Source organism: Sprattus sprattus (genome assembly GCF_963457725.1).
Source record: "Sprattus sprattus genome assembly, chromosome: 7".
Lineage (NCBI taxonomy): Eukaryota > Metazoa > Chordata > Actinopteri > Clupeiformes > Clupeidae > Sprattus > Sprattus sprattus.
Window position 1 is genome coordinate 18,692,597 of NC_137926.1, and position 20,727 is coordinate 18,713,323.

General features: G+C 41.7%; 2 protein-coding genes across 3 annotated transcripts; one reads left to right on the forward strand and one right to left on the reverse strand.

Annotated features, from left to right (window-relative positions):
- Positions 1-645: 645 nt before the first annotated feature.
- Positions 646-8,346, reverse strand: bend7 (BEN domain containing 7; the record flags this gene model as incomplete). The annotated part of the gene is made up of 10 exons (XM_080842879.1): positions 646-698; positions 996-1,049; positions 3,407-3,463; positions 3,974-4,087; positions 4,199-4,424; positions 4,996-5,282; positions 5,729-5,860; positions 7,084-7,386; positions 7,594-7,668; positions 8,283-8,346. 10 exons carry the CDS (start codon positions 8,344-8,346, stop codon positions 646-648), a joined length of 1,365 nt encoding a protein of 454 aa, XP_080699005.1.
- A 3,672-nt stretch (positions 8,347-12,018) lies between these two features.
- On the forward strand, positions 12,019-18,632 carry svip (small VCP interacting protein). Of its 2 annotated transcripts, XM_080842886.1 has the most exons (5): positions 12,019-12,191; positions 12,604-12,667; positions 13,589-13,639; positions 17,046-17,162; positions 17,500-18,632. In XM_080842886.1, exons 2-5 carry the CDS (start codon positions 12,605-12,607, stop codon positions 17,512-17,514), a joined length of 246 nt encoding a protein of 81 aa, XP_080699012.1. In that variant the 5' UTR covers positions 12,019-12,191; position 12,604; the 3' UTR covers positions 17,515-18,632. The 2 variants fall into 2 exon arrangements, with proteins under 2 accessions (XP_080699012.1, XP_080699011.1); XM_080842885.1 differs by having other exon boundaries at positions 12,020-12,667.
- Positions 18,633-20,727: the final 2,095 nt, after the last annotated feature.

Here is a 20,727-nt window from a genome sequence, read left to right on the forward strand (position 1 = left end):
CAGTCTTTGAGAGAGAATTTGAACTCTTAGTTTGGCTGTTTTTTCATAGATACTGAAAACATCTTACAGGTTCGGTAACATCAGACATACCACAATATTTTTTTTTCACTCAATATTGACCATTTTGTCACAATAAAGTTTCTGAGGTTTAAAAAATATGATGTTATTTCAAACATACTCTCAAACAAAATACACAGAGGTAGTGTTAGTAGAATGACAGAATAGATGGCACTCATCACAGTCAATTACCTTGGATTAGGTGTTTGGTATGGGTTTAACTAGGTATTAATAAGACAACTATGTTTGTGTCTGAATAACAACTGTGGTGTCTAGAATGGTCATTAAATGGCAACACTGGTCTGTGTGGTTATTTGGGCTCTTTGGTTCCTATACGTCAAATTACAAGGCAATTGGACAGACATCGAGTCCAAAGATGGCATGTCTGATCAACCAAACAAATCACTTCTGTGTTAAACGGATGACAAAGCATCCTTAAAGTGTTTCAGAGAAGAGGGAGAGGACCATGGACCATGAACCTGGTACGGTTCCTTAGACAAATTTAATGCCTTCTGCAGGAGTCTGTATGTGATATCCCCTGCACAGGCAAACTCCTTTGACTGAACTTGTGATTTTAGTCTGGAGCATTCATGACACCATTTCCATTGCAAAAGCACTGTCTGGCTTTCCACAGTCACCACCTAAAACCAGATTGGCAAACTGTCACTTCATTATGCAAACGTGGTATACATACATGTTCATTATGCAGGAGTGGTAAATATACATGTTCATGCAGGAGTGATATACATACATGTTCATTATGCAGGAGTGGTATTCATACATGTTTATTATGCAGGAGTGGTATACAAACATGTTCATTATGCAGGAGTGGTATACATACATGTTCATTATGCAGGAGTGGTATACATACATGTTCATTTTGCAGGAGTGGTATACATACATGTTCGCATGTAGTCTATGCAGATGGCCTCACTGACCTGTCTGTCCATGATGGTCATTCTTCTGTTGAGTAGAGACCTCAGGAGATTCTACTGACAAATATAGGATATATTATTTAATAAACTAGATTCAAAAAGTTTTTTTTTTGTATTACTATTTACATGTTTTCGGTCTCTTAAACTTCCTTCAAACTAAATAGATACAAGTATTATTTATTGAGGAAGAAATTCCTTAAATGCAGGGGAATTCTTGTGATTGGGTGGTATGGTAACTTGACAGTGACGAAGACAATTAATATGTTTGTGATTAACCATCTTGAACACCTTTAGATTTTCAGATTATTAATGGGTGTTTCTTTTGTCATTCATCAAAAGCACATTGTGTCTATGTACTGTATATCATATGAAATGTGCTATATAAATAAACTTGAACTTGAACTTGAACAAACCATTTGAATATTGTGAATGGCAAAGAACCATTTTGTTTCACTGTGTGATTAATTGACGTTATCCCTCATCATTTATACCGTTTCAAATATTGACAAGGAATGTTTTTCAGTGACAACTTCTTTTGTTTAAGATATTACCTCTACAAAACACATAAGCCCCATACCCTCTCCTACTCTCCATCCCCCTCTCTAACAAGAATGCATTGCAGCCTATTCGGTGGTTTTCTCATTTGCCGTTTCTGACAACAAACACACTAGAGCCCTGCTGATGCATATTAATACCCACCCTATTAATCTGACCAAAATCATTTGCCATTAAAATGCATGGCTTAGGACATGATTATACAATAGTGTCTGTCTGTTTTTCCTGATGCAGTGGTGCAGTATATTAGTGTGCTTGCCCGAAGGGAAGCACAGTATTGTTATCGTCAAGTTTTCTTTATTTATTCTCCCCGTTTTTCTTGCAGCTAACTACTCCTCGCCCGATTGAGCTAGAGACGCCATTCAAACACCAAAACGTCCGGCCCGATCCGGTGCAGGTTGCTATGACTTTTCGTGGCGGTACTACTTGCCACTCCTTTTTTATTCCTCTTTTTTCATCACCTTTTTCCCCCATAGACTTGCATGGCAGAGCGCTCTGCCATGATGACATCATAATAGGGTCATTAAACTGGCTTGCAGCTGTGCTTCACTGACACCTGCGCCAAGGAACCTCGTCTCTCAGTCCCTCTCAATTCAACTTTGAAAAAGAATAAGAGTAACTACAGTTTCTAACCTAGCTACCGTATTTCCACTTCGTTAAGGTGAGTTGAATGGCAGCATTTTCAGTGTACTGACTGAAATTTTAATGGAAACTGATGGTGTTAGCCGTAGCAGCTAACGTCTCCCATCCATGGGAGTATCCACTGGCAGTTTCAGCTAGCCGTAACAGGGGATACTTTTCCTTAATTCAAGTTGTGAAGTAAACCTTTGAAGTAATTCATGAATTTAGTTGTGTGGATATAGTGGGTTAAGGCTTGTATTCCTACTACGGTAACGTTAGCTATCCTAGCTGTGTTAAGCAGCTGTAATATCTGAGTACGGGGCTAAACGTAAGCTACCTAGACCTATACGTTGTAGATATGCAAAAGTAGCTTATACTGAAAGAATGGTTACCTTGTTAGCTCACCAGTTTATTTTGTTGCTAATGTGGTTGGAGAGGACCGATAGCGTGAGTTAACATTAACCCGTGTCCTGGGAGTAATAATTCATGAGAGACCTTGAACCATTAGGTTACCTGAAAAACGTTTGAGGATGTACCTGGACACAGCGTAGCTATTGTAGTGTGCTCAGTTTTAGAAAACTAGACTGAAACTAAGAAGGATAACTATGACTAAATGTGACTAAAACTAATATGCATTTTTGTCTTAAGACTGAATCTAAAATAGCTGCCAAAATGAACACTGATAGGGGACCCCTTAATCTGCAATTCATGGTTGCTAGCTCTAATCAGATGTACTAACTAGGCTTATAAGAGAAGACTAACTTTTTATGCCAACGAACACACTAAACCCTTTCACAATAAACAAGCAAACATGAGAGAAAAACAGAGCAAGCACACTCTCGCAGTTCGTTCACGAAACGCATTCTAGTTTTCCTCCTAATTGTGCGAGTTTAGTTTATTGGTATGGCACAGTTCATCCATGAAGGTTATTCAGAAACCTTGTAAAGATCCAGTGTAAACTGCAGGAATGAAAATAAATGAAAAGAGAATGACATTTAAAGCTGGAAAGCGATTCAAATGTGACAATAAAAGAGAAAGACATACAGGCATGGAACAGCCCTGTCTGAAGCTAATAAGATGACATTTTGAGCGTGCGTGTTTGTGTGTGTGTGTGTGTGTGCGTGTATGAAACAAGTGCAATGACACAGAGCCGTGTGTGTGTGTGTGGGCGAGGGGGGGGGTGGGTGTTGGTGGATAGGTGTGTAGGTGTGTATTGTATGCCTTTATGTGATAGTCACCTGTGGTGTGAGAAGGTGGCCTGTTGCGGGTCTCCTCAGCATCTGCAGCTGTCTCTGCTGAATTTATCCAGAAGAGAAGAATGCATATTTATGATTCTGCATAAAAACAGGTGGTCATATGCATTCATGGAGCTGAACTTCGGTAAAGCTAGCTAAATGATGGGACAAAGGGTCTAGACCTTTCTCAGACCACTAGTATTCTTACCAATCAAAGCTGTACGATTCTTCATGATCGTAATGGATGTTTCTTTCCATTGTACAGAATTTCACATCACTTAGCAACGAGAAACTAAACATAATTATTATGGTCTGAGCTTTGCGTTATTCTTTACTGCTGCCACTTTGAGTGTGATCCCCACCAGTTGTGTATGTTGTTTAAGTATTATTTTACAGCTGTGTTGATGACTGCTTTCTGCATAGCAAATGTGCCAATTTCAGTAAAGACATGCATATATACTGTAAAAGCATATTTAAACAGCCACAACCCACATAAAACCGATCACATACACACAAAGATACAAGTGCACATGCAGCCACGTAAACACACTGAGGTGCACACGCACACACCTCTTTTTAATCTCCTTCGAGCCAGTTTGATCTGGTCTTGTAGGATCTGAACCCAGTCCCTGGCTCCTGGAAGCTTCTCAATTCTGTTTGCTGTGCAGTACTTCTCTGTGAAAACTGCACACAAACATACACACATGTAAATATTGCACAGCCAAAAATATTTCTAATGTCTATCATTCCTTTAAAGTGATCTTTTCCTCCTGTTTTCGCCCATCAGATACCCACCTTTGATGGCACCTACTATGTTCTGATCAAGCCCCTTTCTGTGGTCATTCAGGCCCCTCTTTCTCTTCCCATTGGGTAAGGAGTTTGCCAGAGTAGTGTCGTCGAAGAAGGCGCACACCAGCTTCCTGAAGAGCAGGCTCCCAGAGCGAGTGTAGTTGACCAGGATGGAGTCCAGCTGGGATTTGGGAATGAAGACATCATAGTCGTCTGCCAGCTGGAACTCGGGCTAAAAGAGCGACACAGAGCCATATGAACAGGGACAGGGATATTTACAAAAGTGAGCATACAGTAATAAACACAGACATATGGATAAAGGGATATATTCACACACACCACACACGCACCCGCGCACACACACACACACACAAACACACACACACACACACACACACACACACAAATACACACAAATACAGAAGCTGAAACACAGATTGACCTTCTCAAGGTCTCAACCGTTTTCAGGAGGAATAAATTATGACAAAAACAGGACCATCACCTATATGTGCCTTGAGACAACGGTCATGGTTACAGCCGTGATATAAATAAATTAACTGGAACTGGAAATGTCAAGTAATGCAATGTGACAGTCAGTCATGAAATGTGCAGACAGTACCCATAGATTTAAAATGTAAGCTGCTTGATGAACTCCAGAGATCCTTCACAAAATAAGGGAGGCTGATAATGTTGATTATAGCCCACCATAAAACATATGCAGTCATATATACACAAAAATTAAGATCATGGTAATGAAGGTCATTCTAAGCACACACTCATGATGCCTCTCAGGCCTGCTGTACCTCAGCTGAATTTGGCCCTGGGATTGGACTGTAGTGTGAAATGGGTGGGGTCACAGAGGTGGAGGCAGGGCTAGAAAGAGCAGGAGCCAATGGGGCTGAAACAGTCCTCTCTCTGTGTTCGGATGAGTGAGGCAGAGGGCTTGCAGGGGGTTGTGATGCAGCTCCGTTCATGGGTTTGGTTAGTGGTGCCACCCTGTGCACTGGCCTCCTCTTGCGGGCTCTCTTTCTGGTTACAGGGCAACGGGCGGAGCAAGTGTTGCTCAGGGCAACCTGCTTCTCCTGAGTTCCTTTAAATCAGAGGGAGACCTATAGCTGTCATTCATCTAGATATGTTAAAGGCTCAGTAAAAGTGACTAAAAGAGACATTACAGGTATAAACAGTTATACAGGCATAAACAGGGCATTAGTTGCCTAATCACTTTACCTGTCCTTAAGTCCCATGTGGTCAGAAGAAAAAAGATTAAACAAAGCATATCAAATCTGTGGGAAATATGTTTGTAATGGAGTGTATGTATGTGATATATGCAAGTCGAAATGTTTGTGTATGTATGAAAGTATGTGTGCCAGTGTGTGTGTGTTTGTGTGTCTGTGTGTGTGTGTGTTTGTGTGTGTGTGTGTGTGTGTGTGTGTGTGTGTGTGTGTGTGTGTGTGTGTGTGTGTGTGTGTGTGTGTGTGTGTGTGTGTGTGTGTGTGTGTGTGTGTGTGTGTGTGTGTGTGCAGGCGATAAGGTGACCTTTTTGTGTCTGCATCATTTTCCTCATGGAGCGGAGTTCAAGCAGGATGGCCTGCAGAGTGGTCTTGCAGTTACACATGCAGCAGCTGGACTTTGTTGTTGTGACTCCATAAGGTTGAGGGAGCTTCATGTCTGTACAAGGTGAGAGACACATGACAACAACATGCATGTTTCTGAGTGTGTTTTTCTCTCTGACTGTGTGCTTTTCTGTGTGTATCTGTGTTCCTATGTCGATTTAAAACATGTGCGACAACAGACATCTCTCAGTCTTTGTGTGTGTTTGTATGTGTGTGTACATCATTTCATTTCAACGAGGATGACATACCATTATCATCATGCAATTGTGGGCAATAGCTTCTGCCAAGCCCCCTCCTTTGTCTCTGTCTGTGTGTTGTGTGTTTGTGTGTGTGTGTGTTAGAGACAGTGTGTGCACTGTGTCCACTGTTTGTTTTAAACGTTCCAATGAGAGACAACTGACAATTATCGATCTCTGTTTGTGTGTGTGTGTGTGTGTGTGTGTGTGTGTGTGTGTGTGTGTGTGTGGGGGGGGGGGGGGGGGGGGTCAGACAGGGAGAGAGAGTGCGAGAGAGGGAGAACATGCATGTTTCTGAGTGTGTTTTTCTCTCTGACTGTGTGCTTTTCTGTGTGTATCTGTGTTCCTATGTCGATTTAAAACATGTGCGACAACAGACATCTCTCAGTCTTTGTGTGTGTTTGTATGTGTGTGTGTGTGTGTGTGTGTGTGTGTGTGTGTGTGTGTGTGTGTGAGTGGGTAAGCTGTCTGGTGACACAGCCTCCAGACACCTCTGAGTGTGAGACTGTGTCTGTCAGGAACTGTCTAGACATTCTCCTATTCATTCAACTCTCTCTCTCTCTCTCTCTCTGCCCCCCCCCCCCCCCCCCCCCCCATCCCCAAACACACACACACACAAACACTCACCCAGCATCTGAGGTCATGTCAAAGGGATTGTGTTGCTTCCTCTATCTCATTACTGAAGTCAAGCCACCAGCCTCTCTGATTATACAGCTCTGTTGGTAATAGCTGTGACCGTAACAAGCACCCATAGATACAAAAAACTACACACACAAACATGCATGCACACACAAACAGACACACACACACACTCACACCTAATCAACATTCAAGGAGAATAGCCCAAATTGAAAACACAGTGCTCTTGCAGCAGATCCTGGTTACTTAGCAACACCTCATACACATGCGGCAGTATCACTATAAAAGATATGTCTAATAATCACATTATTACCATTTCTCTCTGACACTCATAAACAAGGACAGCACTGTGTTTTACATGTCCATGCTTAATGCAGGTGTGCTGTTGGCCACACAATCCTACCATTGGAGTGACTCAGATCTTTGGTCCGGTTGAGCACCTTCTGGCTTTTGGACCGAGTGCTGTATTGGCCAGAAGTGGGGTGGTTGCTGGGTTGGGGACTGCAGGTCCAGGCACTGTGCTGGGGTTCCTCGGGGTCTAGATCAGCTGTTGAGGCCCAGCTCAGAAGCTCATCTTGGGGTTCCTGTTTCAAGTTTTCCCCCTCTCTCCCCACCCGCTGATATACTCGGCCTGCTTTGTCATTTAGCACGCGCATCATACCAGTGATCTGTCTTTTTATTTCCTTTCCTTCATCCTCAAGCCAGGCTGATGAATAGATAGAGAGGAAAGAGCTTTGAGAATGATACTGTAGGATAAAAACATGTATGTGTGTGCAAGAGCAAAAGAGCAAGAAGTACCAAGACAATGAGAATCTCTACATTTACATTTTACACTTTACACATCTTTACACTTTTAAAAAGTGCTGGAGTAATGAGTGAAATAAACATGTATGTGCTAGGTTGGATGACTTACCTTCAGGCTCACTTTCTTTTGATTCACCATTTACAGCCCTATTGACATCACTGTCAAAGCACTCAGATTCAAATTCTGTGGAAGTCAAAGTGCCCAAAAAATGTAGGACAAACAGAATGTTGCCAGATAAGTTTGATATTCAACTTTACTGGAATCATAATGTCTTATCAGACAGCATCCTGGATGGGAACGTGAGGGGGGGGGGGGGGGGGGGGGCATGATGTGCTCAACACCCCTCCCCCCTTACCACCTGTAGGTACCAGTATAGAAACAAGTATCCAGACTATCGATTTTATACCTAGGACAGATATCTACCAGTGGAAGAAAAAAATCGAAACTGTTGTCAGAATATGCTAACGTGTTCATAAATGCAAGCTTTTATAAATAATAAATGGGCAGGTCAGGCTAAATCAGATGCATTAATATGCCAAATAGCACAGATAAGCTAGAGAGACATCTTATCAGACAATTCTCAGTAGTAGACAATCTGCGTTTTTTTATTTTGCTTATTCTTATGCTACTCGGAGACATATCAAAATTATCCAGACATTGCAGGTGCATTCCTGAAGACTGACGTATTCCTCGCTGCCCTATTGTCTACAGACGGCAGCGTCTGCTTTCTGACACCGCCGTCCGTGCTGTATTTTAGAGCAGACGCGTGTCGTCTGCTTTCACGCCTTCTTACTTACCTTGATCATTTATCAGCTTAAAGCTCTGAGATTTTCTGCTCCTCCTTCTCTCTGCAAACTCCATTCTTCTCTAAAATTAACAGCGTAAAAGGTGTGTCAGATGATGCCAAGATCTAGCAACGTTTTCGAATCCTCAGCAGGACGAGGGTCCGTCTCTTTAATCAGCCAAAACTCCGATTCATTACGTTATTTACGTTATTCCATTTCCTTCGGACAACTCTTCCTCTGTCGCAAACGTAAGACTTCTGGATTTACTTTTCAGGGATTTAACAGAACTAACGGTTGCTGTCCCACAGTTTGTGTCCTTTTGGGAGATGGTCGTTTTTGATGTAAATAAATAAACGATTAATACCCTACTTACAAAATTCGTCACATCTATTCCTTTGCGCCACCTGATGGTAGCTGAATATTTTCGGAACAAAATATGAGCATCCAGATTAGGACTGAGTGTGACTCACTGTGACGGACTGTCACAGCTAGTTATCAAAAGAAACTTGTTTTTGCCTTGTCAGACTCACTGACACTAGTTCGACTTCGAAAAGTATGTTATCAACTGAGACGTACACCACGTCAGACGTAAAAAAATAAATAAAAAAAAAACTGCTTTGACAGATGACATCCTCTGAAACGTCTGTAGGCTTTATACATTTTCTTTGGTCCAATGTTCTTGTTTGTGCTTAACTGGCGTCCTACTTGGTCTTGTTACTTATTTGTCATCTTTGGCACAGCAAAGTTTCAGGTATAATACAACTCTATTCTTCTATTTGTCCACGTTTAGAATTGGAGTTAAATCATTATGGATAAGTGAAATGGAAGGATACATTAGACCTGTAATCGGTATTAGATGGAGCAAAATATGAAGCTGCTTTAAACTCAACTATTCTTACTCTCTGGTGTTTTGCAGGCAGAGCATCCTAGATGAAGGTCTCCCTCTGCTGTTGGTCTTCCTCACAAGCAACTTTGGCTGTGACGTTGCGTCTATGTGGAAGAGCAGCTCTGGGACCTGAGTTTGGATGTCTGAGCTGTGAGTTAATACACCTACCTTGGGTCTGAAAGTAAGAAAGTATTTTATCTGTTTCACAAGTTCCCCTTTCACTAAATGAAAGAAGAAATCATTGTTATTATCTAAATACATGGAGAAGCTTGTTATTTTAGACTGTATTCGCCATATTGGATCCTCTGTCAACTGTTTTTGGAAGAACTTAATTTACAGATCCATTTTATTTCCATTTAAGACCAATAACTGATTAAAACAAAACTAATGTTGCTCTTATATCAAACCTCCGCAAAGGATTCAATTCAAAAGTGAATGCAGTGTCATAACACAAGAGCCCCATTTTACAGGTAAAATAGGATGCAAATACTGTGACAAATAGATTTAGGGGTTTTAGCAAACAATATTCCCTGTTTGTTTCCCGATTTTAATGCATAGTTGGTAGCTCAGTTAGCTGCAGCAGGAGCACTCCTTGACCAAATGCACACATAGATGGCACAAATATATAATAAATTAAACTTAACTGACTGACAAACAGGGCTCCAGTTAAGTGTGGATTGTAATTATACCATGACTTTTTAGATTCATTATAAGGATGCAAGAGACAGACCAGCCCTTTTGATTTTTTTTTTAACAAACCGACCACTGCCTATAAAACTTCCCCTTACTTCCATTCTACTGACCCAGTAAGGCCTCCTTGTACTTCAGAAACTTCATAACTTGCTCTTGAAGCGCTAAAAAGCTGCTAAGTTGTCTAGCCAAACAAAAGAGAGAATTGCTTGGATTTAGTCAAACCCAAATATAAAATAATAATTCAAAGTTATGAATATAAATAATCATACCTAAATAGACATATTTTTCAATTTATGTGGTGGTATTTCAGAGAATTATTTGACAATTTTTTTTCTCTTTTAGGTGTCATCATTTGCCTACAGTAGGTACAACGCACAAGCTACTTCTGCACAACCCCGCTCTTCAGTGAGCCCACCGACTATAATAGAAATATATAGGGCAAACATTTAGTGAATAGGGCAACAGCTGTCATTCTGTCATTCTAAGCATGACTGAATGAATGTGCATCAGGAGAATGATGATAAAGCTGCAAGATAGTGTCACCATCAAACCTTTTGTTAGGTAGACTGTAACGAATGTTTCATCAGTAATACTTGGTTTTCTATTATCAATTTTCTATTTCTGATGTCTGCCATAATTCATTGTCATTATTCATTGTTTTTTTTTTGTTTTTTTTTTACAGAAACCCCAGTAAACAGAAAGCAAAGGGGGCAAAAATGTTCAAGCCTTTGAAGATTTAAAAAAAAAACTATCCAGAAAACATGAGCTTGACATGACCGCAGCTGAGTTTGGAAACAGACTGGTATGTGACGAATATGCTCTGCCTCCCTGTATGCCAGGAAATGCAGTAGATAGGGGGAAAAGCAGGCCCATGAGAACAGGTGCCAGTTCAAAATTGCATTTGCACTTGATGTCAGTATGAGGATAGCGGGTTCTTCAGCAGACCAAAACTCTTCACCAAACTAGGTGAGCATATCTCCCCCTGCAGTGCAGGAGGCACGTGGGAACCACTCTACCAGTCCTCCAACAGTAATAGGAAAAAGACGTGTCTGGCAAGGCAGTAGCGGTTACCAGTATGCCTTTTATGTGTGGACGTTGGGCAGGGGGTGGTGGATCAGAAGAGGTTTATTCAAGCATAGACCCTTGAACATGAGTGAGAAACCACACCAGTGTGCTGTCTTGAGCTACTGGTTTTCTCTAGAATCCACTCTGATGACCATCCTCACCCCAATGTAAGATGGTAAGGGCAACAGAATATTGAGTTATCTATCAGCCTTATGTCAGGGAGAGATCCTTTTCCCGCTCTTTGGGCTCAAGTTTAAGAAGTTAAGGCTCAAGGATGCTTCTGCGGCCTCTCCTGTGCAACTGGATGTTTCAGGTTCACGACGTAATTTTTAGCGTAGAGAAAAAAGTGTATTACACGACCATTTAAAGTGAGTTACTAGGTTATGGAGCCCATCATACAGTTCATTCCTGCTGCTTCACTTACCTGGCTGTTGAACTTCTGGGAGCTGGCTCTGTGGCTCAAGACACTCCAGGATTATGACTTTGACATCTGCCACCGAGCCTGCCGCCTGCACAGCAACGCAGATGCCCTGTCCTGGCAGCCATGTGAAGAAGTGCAGTGACTGCACTGCCCATCCTATCAGCCATGATGACAAAACATCATTTAGACACACTGACCTTGACACATGCTAACCATGTCACTTAGCCGTCAACAAAACAATGATTAAATCTAAAGTAGTTGTGGAAATCCTACAATATGTCTGGACAGAATGACAAAAATACAGTTCATGAAAAAAACACTTTCACCCTTTCAAAACATTTTTTTCCCTCCAATAAATGCAGCAGAAAGGGTCTTCTGTCTTCCTGGTAGGGGAGGGTCTAAGGATGTGCGGTATCCCTATGAGTGTCATCACTTTAACAAGTTTCTGACAGGAGCAACCGCTTGTTGCGACCGTCACCTGTTGCAACCGTCCCCTACATGTGTGGCAACCGGGGTATAAGCGGTATAACGGCTGTTGAAGTGTCCCGTTATACGAAAATATACGCAAGAAACTCGTACTTATTACTCGAATTATGGCTTGTGTAAAACCTAATGATCTGTTTACTCCCTAACAACAGGCGGTGCTGTCGAGGAAAAAGGTTGTAGAGGGGTCGCCTAACGGAAAATAATCAGCGGAGGGGCTCGGAGGAGTTTACTCGACATAAACACACTGCCCAGTCAGCTAGCAAAGATAGATTATTTTGCGGATTTCTGGCCAAGATAACTTTCATTTAAGCATTCACAGATGCCGCGGCGTGTTAATAAGAGGTTTGCGCCTGTGAATATGTAGGCAAATGTAGGTAGATATTAGACCTGCTTGTATTTGATTTAGCTAGAGCTTTTTAGTTGACTTGTTAGTTATAGCTTTCGGGGAACAGCATCAGGCTACTTTGTCGTTAGCTGGCGTTAATTAGCGTTAGTCAAAAAGCGGTAAGGTGAACATAAAACGTATTGCTATCCATGGAGTGAAACGTTGACAGTCGTCAGTGCATAGCCTACTGGCTTTTGTTATTGAAGTGACGAACTATCTAGTCAACATATGTCAGCGGTGTTGCCAGAGGCTGATTTTGCTGTTAGCAAGCTAATGTCAGTAGTTTGAAGTTAAAAAGCTAGATTACCTAGCTGGTTGTCTAGTTAGTTTCTTGGATAAAAACACCTTTAAAGCAACCTTTTGTGTTGTCATTGAAATATCCCTCGGAATAACCAAGTATGGGAATGTGCCTTCCTTGCCTGGGTGGAGCAGCAGAGGACGTGGTGGAGACACCAGATCCAGTAAGTTGTGCGAGTCTTTGTACATTTACATTGGTGGAGTATGGAAGAGTAGTTATTTTTAGAGCTTTTTAAGCTTTATTGTGTACATCTGACAAACTCTCACCACGGACAAATACACTCATAGTGGACTTCCAGCTTTGTATTAGTCCAACATTGGCACTTTGAGCTGTGTGTGATGCACACAATCCTGCCAGTGACCCATGTATCTATATACATTTTAGAGCAATCCACCACATCAACTCCAACCTCACCCCCTTAAAACTTGAAATCAGCCTTTAATCCTCTATGGATTTACCTCTTCATCATTATTTTTGTCATGAGAAATGTCCCTGCGTGCTCTAATGAATGTAAAAGGGCCCAGTGGGTATGTTTCGTAGAATTCAGAAGTAGTTTGGTACAGACTGGTAAAGTAGCATGCCAGAACAGACCAGATAAGAGTAGTAGATAACGAGGTTATGACGTTATGAGGCTGAAACCAAAAGGGAACTGTCAGAAATGTCTGTGTTCAGTCTGTCTGTGTGGGTGCATGCTTGCGTGCATGTGCGTCTTTAACAGGGATCAGAGTTGTCCTATGCAGATATGCACTGTATTCTAAAGTCAGTTCCTCTCATTGTCCCCTATGCCATTTTCTGGCTGCAAGTAGAGCTCTAACTCATGGTTAATTGCACCAGAGATTGGGCATATTCGAGTTCCTATCTTGGTCTAATATTGACTTTGCCTAAGCTGGAGATCTCTAAGATATGTGACCGCTCTGCCTGCACCAATAATTGGGCTAGATCAACATTTGGTTTCACTTAATTGCTTTACCTTCCAGTGGGTGTTATCAATTATGATCTGTTACTTTACAAAGCCAAAGTGATAGGAGAAATCTTACTTGGTGGTTGTTTACAGTTTTTGTGTGTGTGTGTGTGTCTGTCATAGGATACTAGAAGGCGGCAGCTTGCAGAAGCTGCGGAGAAGAGGCAGAAAGAGGTAGGTGTACCCCAGCATCACATGTGCCCATCGCTGGCTCCCCTTTCAGCGCCCCCAGCTGGTGCTGTCCCTCACAGGCTGGCGACGCCCTGATAAAGCTAGCCTAGGCTGGGACAGTTCTGCCACTTTTCAGAAGGAGCTTTTCTCTGGAAAAACAGTCTGGTTTTTAGTTATTTTGTTTTTACAAGTTTAGTCATTCACCTGTAGTACACACAAAAGTCCTGTTCTCATAGGTCTACCAAAGCATGTTAAGACCACATCGGCCTACTTCTTGTGCTGTTTGCTAAAATTTAGGAAGTATGATTGGCAGGTTGTGGGATGTTGTGCAGTATACTATACTGTGTATTTGGCTTATTGTAATAATGTATCTTTGTTTAGCACATAGTTTGTATGTCTGTTTTAAATAAGAAATAGGTGTTGCATGTGCAGTCTTTAAGCCCTTTTTCTAAAGGAGCTCTATGCTCTCTGGCTTCTGCTACCTCTGGCCTCATCTGCCACCTTGGCCAAGCTTGGACACGGCACTAGAGCTGGCTGGATAGAGTGTGCTGGATTCCCCACTCCACAAATCAGTCACAATCACAACCACCCAGCCTGTATTTCCTGTTGGTACACCCATCCTCTTTTCACTCTATCATTTCTGGTCTCGAGGAGATCTTCTCTCCCTGTGTGTGACAAGAGAATTCAAGGCAGTTGAGTGTGTGATGAATTGCATTCCCAGTAAAGCACTCACACACAGACACACACACAAAAAAACAGTAACAACAACCAAGCCTGCATTACCCTCTACTTCACATTTATCCGCTACTTCCAAGGCATCTCTTTTTTCTTTTCTTTGAAGATGTCCTCTCGCTCTCCTATCTCTTGGTGCTAGCCTTGCCTTGTCGCTGTCTGCTGACTATAGACTTTTAACCCCGAGACTTTCAGAGGCTCAGTTCAAACCTGCCAGACTCTTTATGCCACAGAGATACCTCCTGCAGCGATTGCGTCGAACGCGTCACCGAACCACCCACGTTGCTGTGTAAGTACTCCAAACAGACGCAGCCTTTCAACCAAACCTCTCCTCACAGCACCCCCTGCAGGCTGGGTTATGCATACACAGCCCATTTTCTTGTCCCTCGACGGGTGGAGTCTTTGTTTACTTGTCTCTCAGACTGTGCTGTTGATCACTATGAGACATAGACTGAAGGAGAATGTTGGCAAGATCCTCTCACTGCTGTGAAATGGCCCTTGTTCATTTATTTCCCGTATTCCCATTTCACTGAGATTGTAACTTCCTGACCCAGGAGGCAGCTGGTGTAAGGCCTCATGTTTCTCACAGTGCTTCACAGAGAGATGTTCCCCGTGGTTCCCGTGTGAACCATGGTTACTCTCCATGCCTTCGCTATAGAAATGACTTGGTCTGTGGGTTGGCTGGATTATACTCCTCCAGCTCCCACTGCATTGACAGCCTGATGGCTAAAGTGTGTGGGTGATCTGATCTAACGGCCATATGAGCTTCAGTTGCTCTCACACACCCCTGCTGCAGGGAGTGCACTATGGCTGAACATAATGGCTGAATCACTGGGGGAGCCGGGTTAAATCCACATGAACCACAGTGCCTCTCTGTATTACAGTTGTACACCGTTATGTGTGTGTGTGTGTGTGTGTGTGTGTGTGTGTGTGTGTGTGTGTGTGTGTGTCATGCACATGATCTCTGCACATGAGCCCTGCACATGAGCCCTGCATTCCCTGCATGCCTTTGAAGCACAAAATATGTAGCTGCTTTGCAGATTCAGCTCAGTGTGCGTTTGTGTGTGTGTGTGTGTGTGTGTGTGTGTGTGAGTGTGTGAGTGTGAGTGTGAGAGAGAGAGAGAGAGAGTAATTAAGGTTGTGTGTATATGAGATAAACAGAAGAGAAGAATATGTTCCTATATTCCATGGTGAAATTCTAAATAGAGATAATGGCAGCCAACCCATCAGGAACAGACTACTCTCACTTACTTCCCCTCCTTTATGGGCCTGGACTGAAGGTTGGCCAATGTGGAGACCAGTATTGTTAAGACTGTTAAGTCCCATTCCACCAGTGACTCAATGTGTATGTTTGAGTATCTGATGCCAGGACACGGTTTGACACCCAACACACAGCCGCAAAAGCCAGATGGCGGACGAAATTAAACACAAAGTGTGTGTGTGTGTGTGTGTGTGTGTGTGTGTGTGTTTACGGCACGAATAGTTGCTACATGTTTTGGTTTGAAGTTAGTTTCTTTATTGGATAGGTGGTGAGATGCCAAGGTTCAAAGTGTGTTCCTTTTCCAGTTGAGATTTGGGTGACAGGCAGAGAAGGCGCCTTGCTTGACAGTTTTAGGGCTGCTGTTTACAGTAGCAGCAAATCCTATTTTGGATGTACGTACCTTTCAAGGATGACAAAATAAGACGTATCAGGTCATATTATTTTAGTACGAAAAGTGCGCAACATAAAATAGACATCAGAACCATGGAGAGGCAGAGTGGAGAAAACAAGCCATGGGATGAAGCCCCATATTAGTGAGACGAGTCATCTGTGATGGGCCTCAGTATACAGATCAGGAGTTCATTATACTGTCTTGAATAATCCATTGGATTTGACGAAATTGAGGCCTTTGGGGAGGAATTCCAGAGCTATGGTGTGCAGCCGCTGAAAGTGAGACGCTGATGGTGGTTGGTTGATTCATTTACGTCATTCATGTGTTTGTTTTGGTGCACACAATTTCTGTGGATTTATTTAGAGATAAGTAAATAAATAATCATGCACAAAGGACACATCTTTGTTCTCCGTTAGTGCTACTGTTGTACTGTTTTACTGTATACACATAGGCATCACACAGATCTTGACTCCTTGAGTGAGGTGTGTGTGTGTGTGTTCCTGTGTGTGTGTGTGTGTGTGTGTGTGTGTGTGTGTGTGTGTGTTTAGCATCACATGCTATAGATATGGTATTTTTTTGGACAGTGCAAGGTTGAAAATAGTTTTACTCTTGTAGTAAGCTTCCCAGTCAGAGGGAGCTTTGGGTGTTTACAGTTGCAAAGAAGCAATAAGCAAAAGTAATCATGTGGCTGTTTATACATTGGCAGTGGTTACTCAGAACTGTGGCATTTCATCATTAGTCATGTCTGTGAGGAAAGTCAGCTATATTACCATAGAGTTAGGGCCATGAGCTGATATTGGTGTCTGTGAGGAAAGTCAGCTATATTGCCATAGAGCTAGAGCCAGGAACTGATATTGTTTAGGTTTTATGAAACACCTTGCAACACGTGTATGGCATCTGTGTGTGAGTGTTTAGTCTAGTCCAAAAGTGTGTCCTGCATGCAGTGTGTGCCTCTGGGGTTGTGTAAGAGCCATACTCTCTCGGCTGCAGCAGTGACACTTGTGTCTGTCCCATCTGTCCTGCAGACCTCCAACCGTGGAGTCAAGAACCCGGAAGCACTGGAGAGGAAGAAAAGGAAACAGGAAGAGATAGAGAAGCAGGCCATGGTGACCCCGTCTCCCTCTGGGGGAGGGGGGCTCAAGGTAGGCCTTCCTCTTCCTCCTCCTCCTAATCGGCATCATCATGATTATCCTCAGACTCATTTACGAATCCATTCATGTTTGCTCTCTGCCTCACCTGGAAACAAACAAAATACACTCTCTATCACACACACACACACACACACACACACACACACACATTCTCACACAAACACACGCGCACATGCATTGCACATGCACATACACATACACATACACATACACATACACAATGTCAATGTCAATTTGACCTGAGCTTGTCTTACCCAGTCCTAGCAGTACTAGATATTTAAATTTAATTCATTTGAAGATCATTAACTTGTTTCTTTGTGTTTTGTAGTGGCAGATGGGCTGATTGGAGGAGACCTCTGGTGGTTCAAGGACAATAGAGGAGCATCAGCCTGTATGAACAGTGTTACAGTCAACTTCAGGGTGTTGTGGTTTTATTTCCCCCTTTTGTTTGTTTTGGTTCTTATTTTCATATGGAAGCTAGTCAGAACAGTTGCATAGAGCATCTAAATCTTGCCAAGCTGGAAGTGTGATGACTTGCCATTGCCTCTTGATGGCTGGAGAGACACACCCTGTCTAGATTGCCAAGGTGTACCAGCCAATTGGGTGCTAGAGCAACTGAAGGTAACTGCTAGCAGTGAGTAGCAGGTTGCAAAAAGCACTGCCAGCTGTACACAGTGAAGAAAAACTTGCTGAACATAGTTGTTTATCACAATGCAGCTCACACACTTGCAAAATGCACAAACACTATCTCCTTGAAAGGTATTGTACAACGGTGCTTCTGTCGCAACACATTGGTGTGAATGCTTTTGTGCTTGTCTGATAATTTATATATAGAAATGTATTTCCTGAGAGTCCATGCCTTTTTTTGGTTGATTTAGCATGATTTGAATGTCACATGCAGCACACATATATAGGAAAACACATTTACTGTATGACTAACCCAAGACGGTTGGAAGCTCATACTGGTGTCAGACCCCATTTTCCTGAGATTCTTTGATTGTGATTTCTCATAGTGCAATGTAAGTTATTTTGTCTCGGTTGAATTTGTAGGGTGGGGTATGTTTGTTTGCGTGCATTATAGTTTGATGTTATTTAATAGACGGGGCTGGATGCAACGAAACCTTTCACCATTGAGAGGTGTTTGTTGACCGCTGCTGACACACTGCTTTGATTAGCTTTTGCCCACTTACTAAAACAAAACTCACTTTTTGAACAATGAAGACGTTTTTAACATGTTGCATTGAAGATGCCTCCTTTACTCCTCTTTACCCACGTGTGGCGATGTGCTGCACTGACTCGAAACAGCTGCAGTATAGTGATCAGCCCAAATGCCTTACTGTGTTTCAGGATTTTAAATGGACCTAACCTTTGACCTGGAACTGCAGCTTGTAGCAGTAGGTGTTTCTGATGCCATTTGTACACTTAAGGATGTAGAGGGCATTAATGCTGACAGTGTCCCCTTTTTACTCACTAACCTTAACACTATCTGTGCTTCTGAAACAGTGGGAACTAATGTAAAGGACATGTCAGTGCTGAATGATGCTTATTAACTTACTCATCAAAAATACATTTCTATTCAAACCTTGTCTCCTTTCCTTGCTTCTCCATTTAAATATACTGTAAAGAATTTCTATTTAAACCTCTTTTTTACTTGTTACACTTTCATTGATTGAAATGTAAAGGTTCAGTCCTGATATTTTCTGCTTTCCACACCACCAGATCACCCGAAAGGCAATGACTTTTAGTTAGGTGACGATGAATATATAGTCCCTAAAGACCACTGAAGTTAATTGCATTTACTATAGTGTGTTTATGTTAAATTGAGGACTGACTTGTACTAACAATGATCTGATGGAACAGTCTGCACCATCGGTTAGCCAATGGTGGGAATCACAGAAACTCTAGAAAACTACAAAATTATGTTTTCGCACGTTTAAGTGTGATATTTAAGTTTCAATAGTGATACGTGTCATAGATGCCCATGAAAAGTAAAATGTGATACTGTGCCATTTAGAAAAAAGCTCCAATTAAACAGTACATTTCATTTAATATTGCAAAGTCTTTAAAAATAATAAGACAATACATCGAAATGTCTCCCTAGACAAATCAAAAAGACCCCAGTGAGTACCTCTTACTGCCTGTAGAGGTCAGTGGTGCTCTTTGCTGTAGCTAGAGATCTAGGGAATCGGGGATTTCCAAGCTCTAATTTGATGCCTTTCCATATAAACTGAGGGGGAAACGACTGCAGCCTTGTGATGCAAAATTAGTTTTATGTGCAATGAGTTGATATACAGGAACAGATCACAATATGTTAACGGCAATACTCAGAATATCAAAATGATCAAATAGTACTGTGGTCAAATTCTCCTCTTCCCACTGTATTGTTGGGACAGAACCGCTTTAAAACCCCAGTTTATGGTATTGGATCTGGGAATCCTTTAGAAGATTAACCTTTTCATCATCACTATCTCAGCATTACCCTTTAATCTATAACATCCCAACAACTACAAAAAAACATTATGAATTAATAACAGATTTATAAGCACATACTTTATGGGTTTTCAAATTAGGTTGAAACAAACATATCCTCTGTTCCACACTGAAAGTATGCTACATTACATACAGACATACTACATACACACACATTAATAATGATTAAATAGTCTGCTTTGACACAGTCTCACAATTTTTACCTTAAACCTTTCAAGTCTGCTTTCAAGAGATGAGTACAGATGGTGATTAGCTAAATTGAGAATCCCAACTATGGGAAACAAGGTTTTGACATACATACATAATGAGACTTACCAACACTCATCTTCCCAATGAAACATAACATCATATAAAGTAAAGAAAAGGGTAAATTAATTTCAGGTATAAAGATTAAGTTTGAAATTCAACAAAATACAAAAAAAAAAAAAAGGAAATAAAAACATTTGGATTTTATATTAAATACAACAGTACCAGAAAGATTCTCATTCAACCACACCCTCATTCATTTAAGAGTCTTAAGAGAGAACATCATCAGGCAACTGCTCATGAAATGAAAAGTTTTTGAGTTGCTTATGATTGTCACAGAGCATCTACTGATAAAAATATCCAGTTGAAGAAAGATATTAAAAAGTCACTAATTTATAATATTTTCAATGATGAGTAAATTAAACAATTTCCTCCACCACCATACACATACACATATCATTGACTTCTCAAGGATACAATAATTACCCAACCACCCTTCAAAAGATCATTTCTACAGCAAGAAACGTATACAATTAAATGTTACATGATTAATGTTGCAACTGTCACTGTCACCATGTAGAATAGCATCTAACATCTCCTTCCACCCGTCATCACTCTCAGGTCATAGGTCATTGAACCAAGCCCTTCCTGGAACCTGCCATTGCTGTGCCAACCAGGACACAGTAGCTTGTATGCCAAACCATTTTACATTCTGGCAGCTAACTGAGAGCGAATAGATGCTTTGGGCTGATGGCACTTGAAGGTACCAATATGCAGATCTGCTAGTGTAAGGCACTCTGTCTGATTGCATCTCACATAA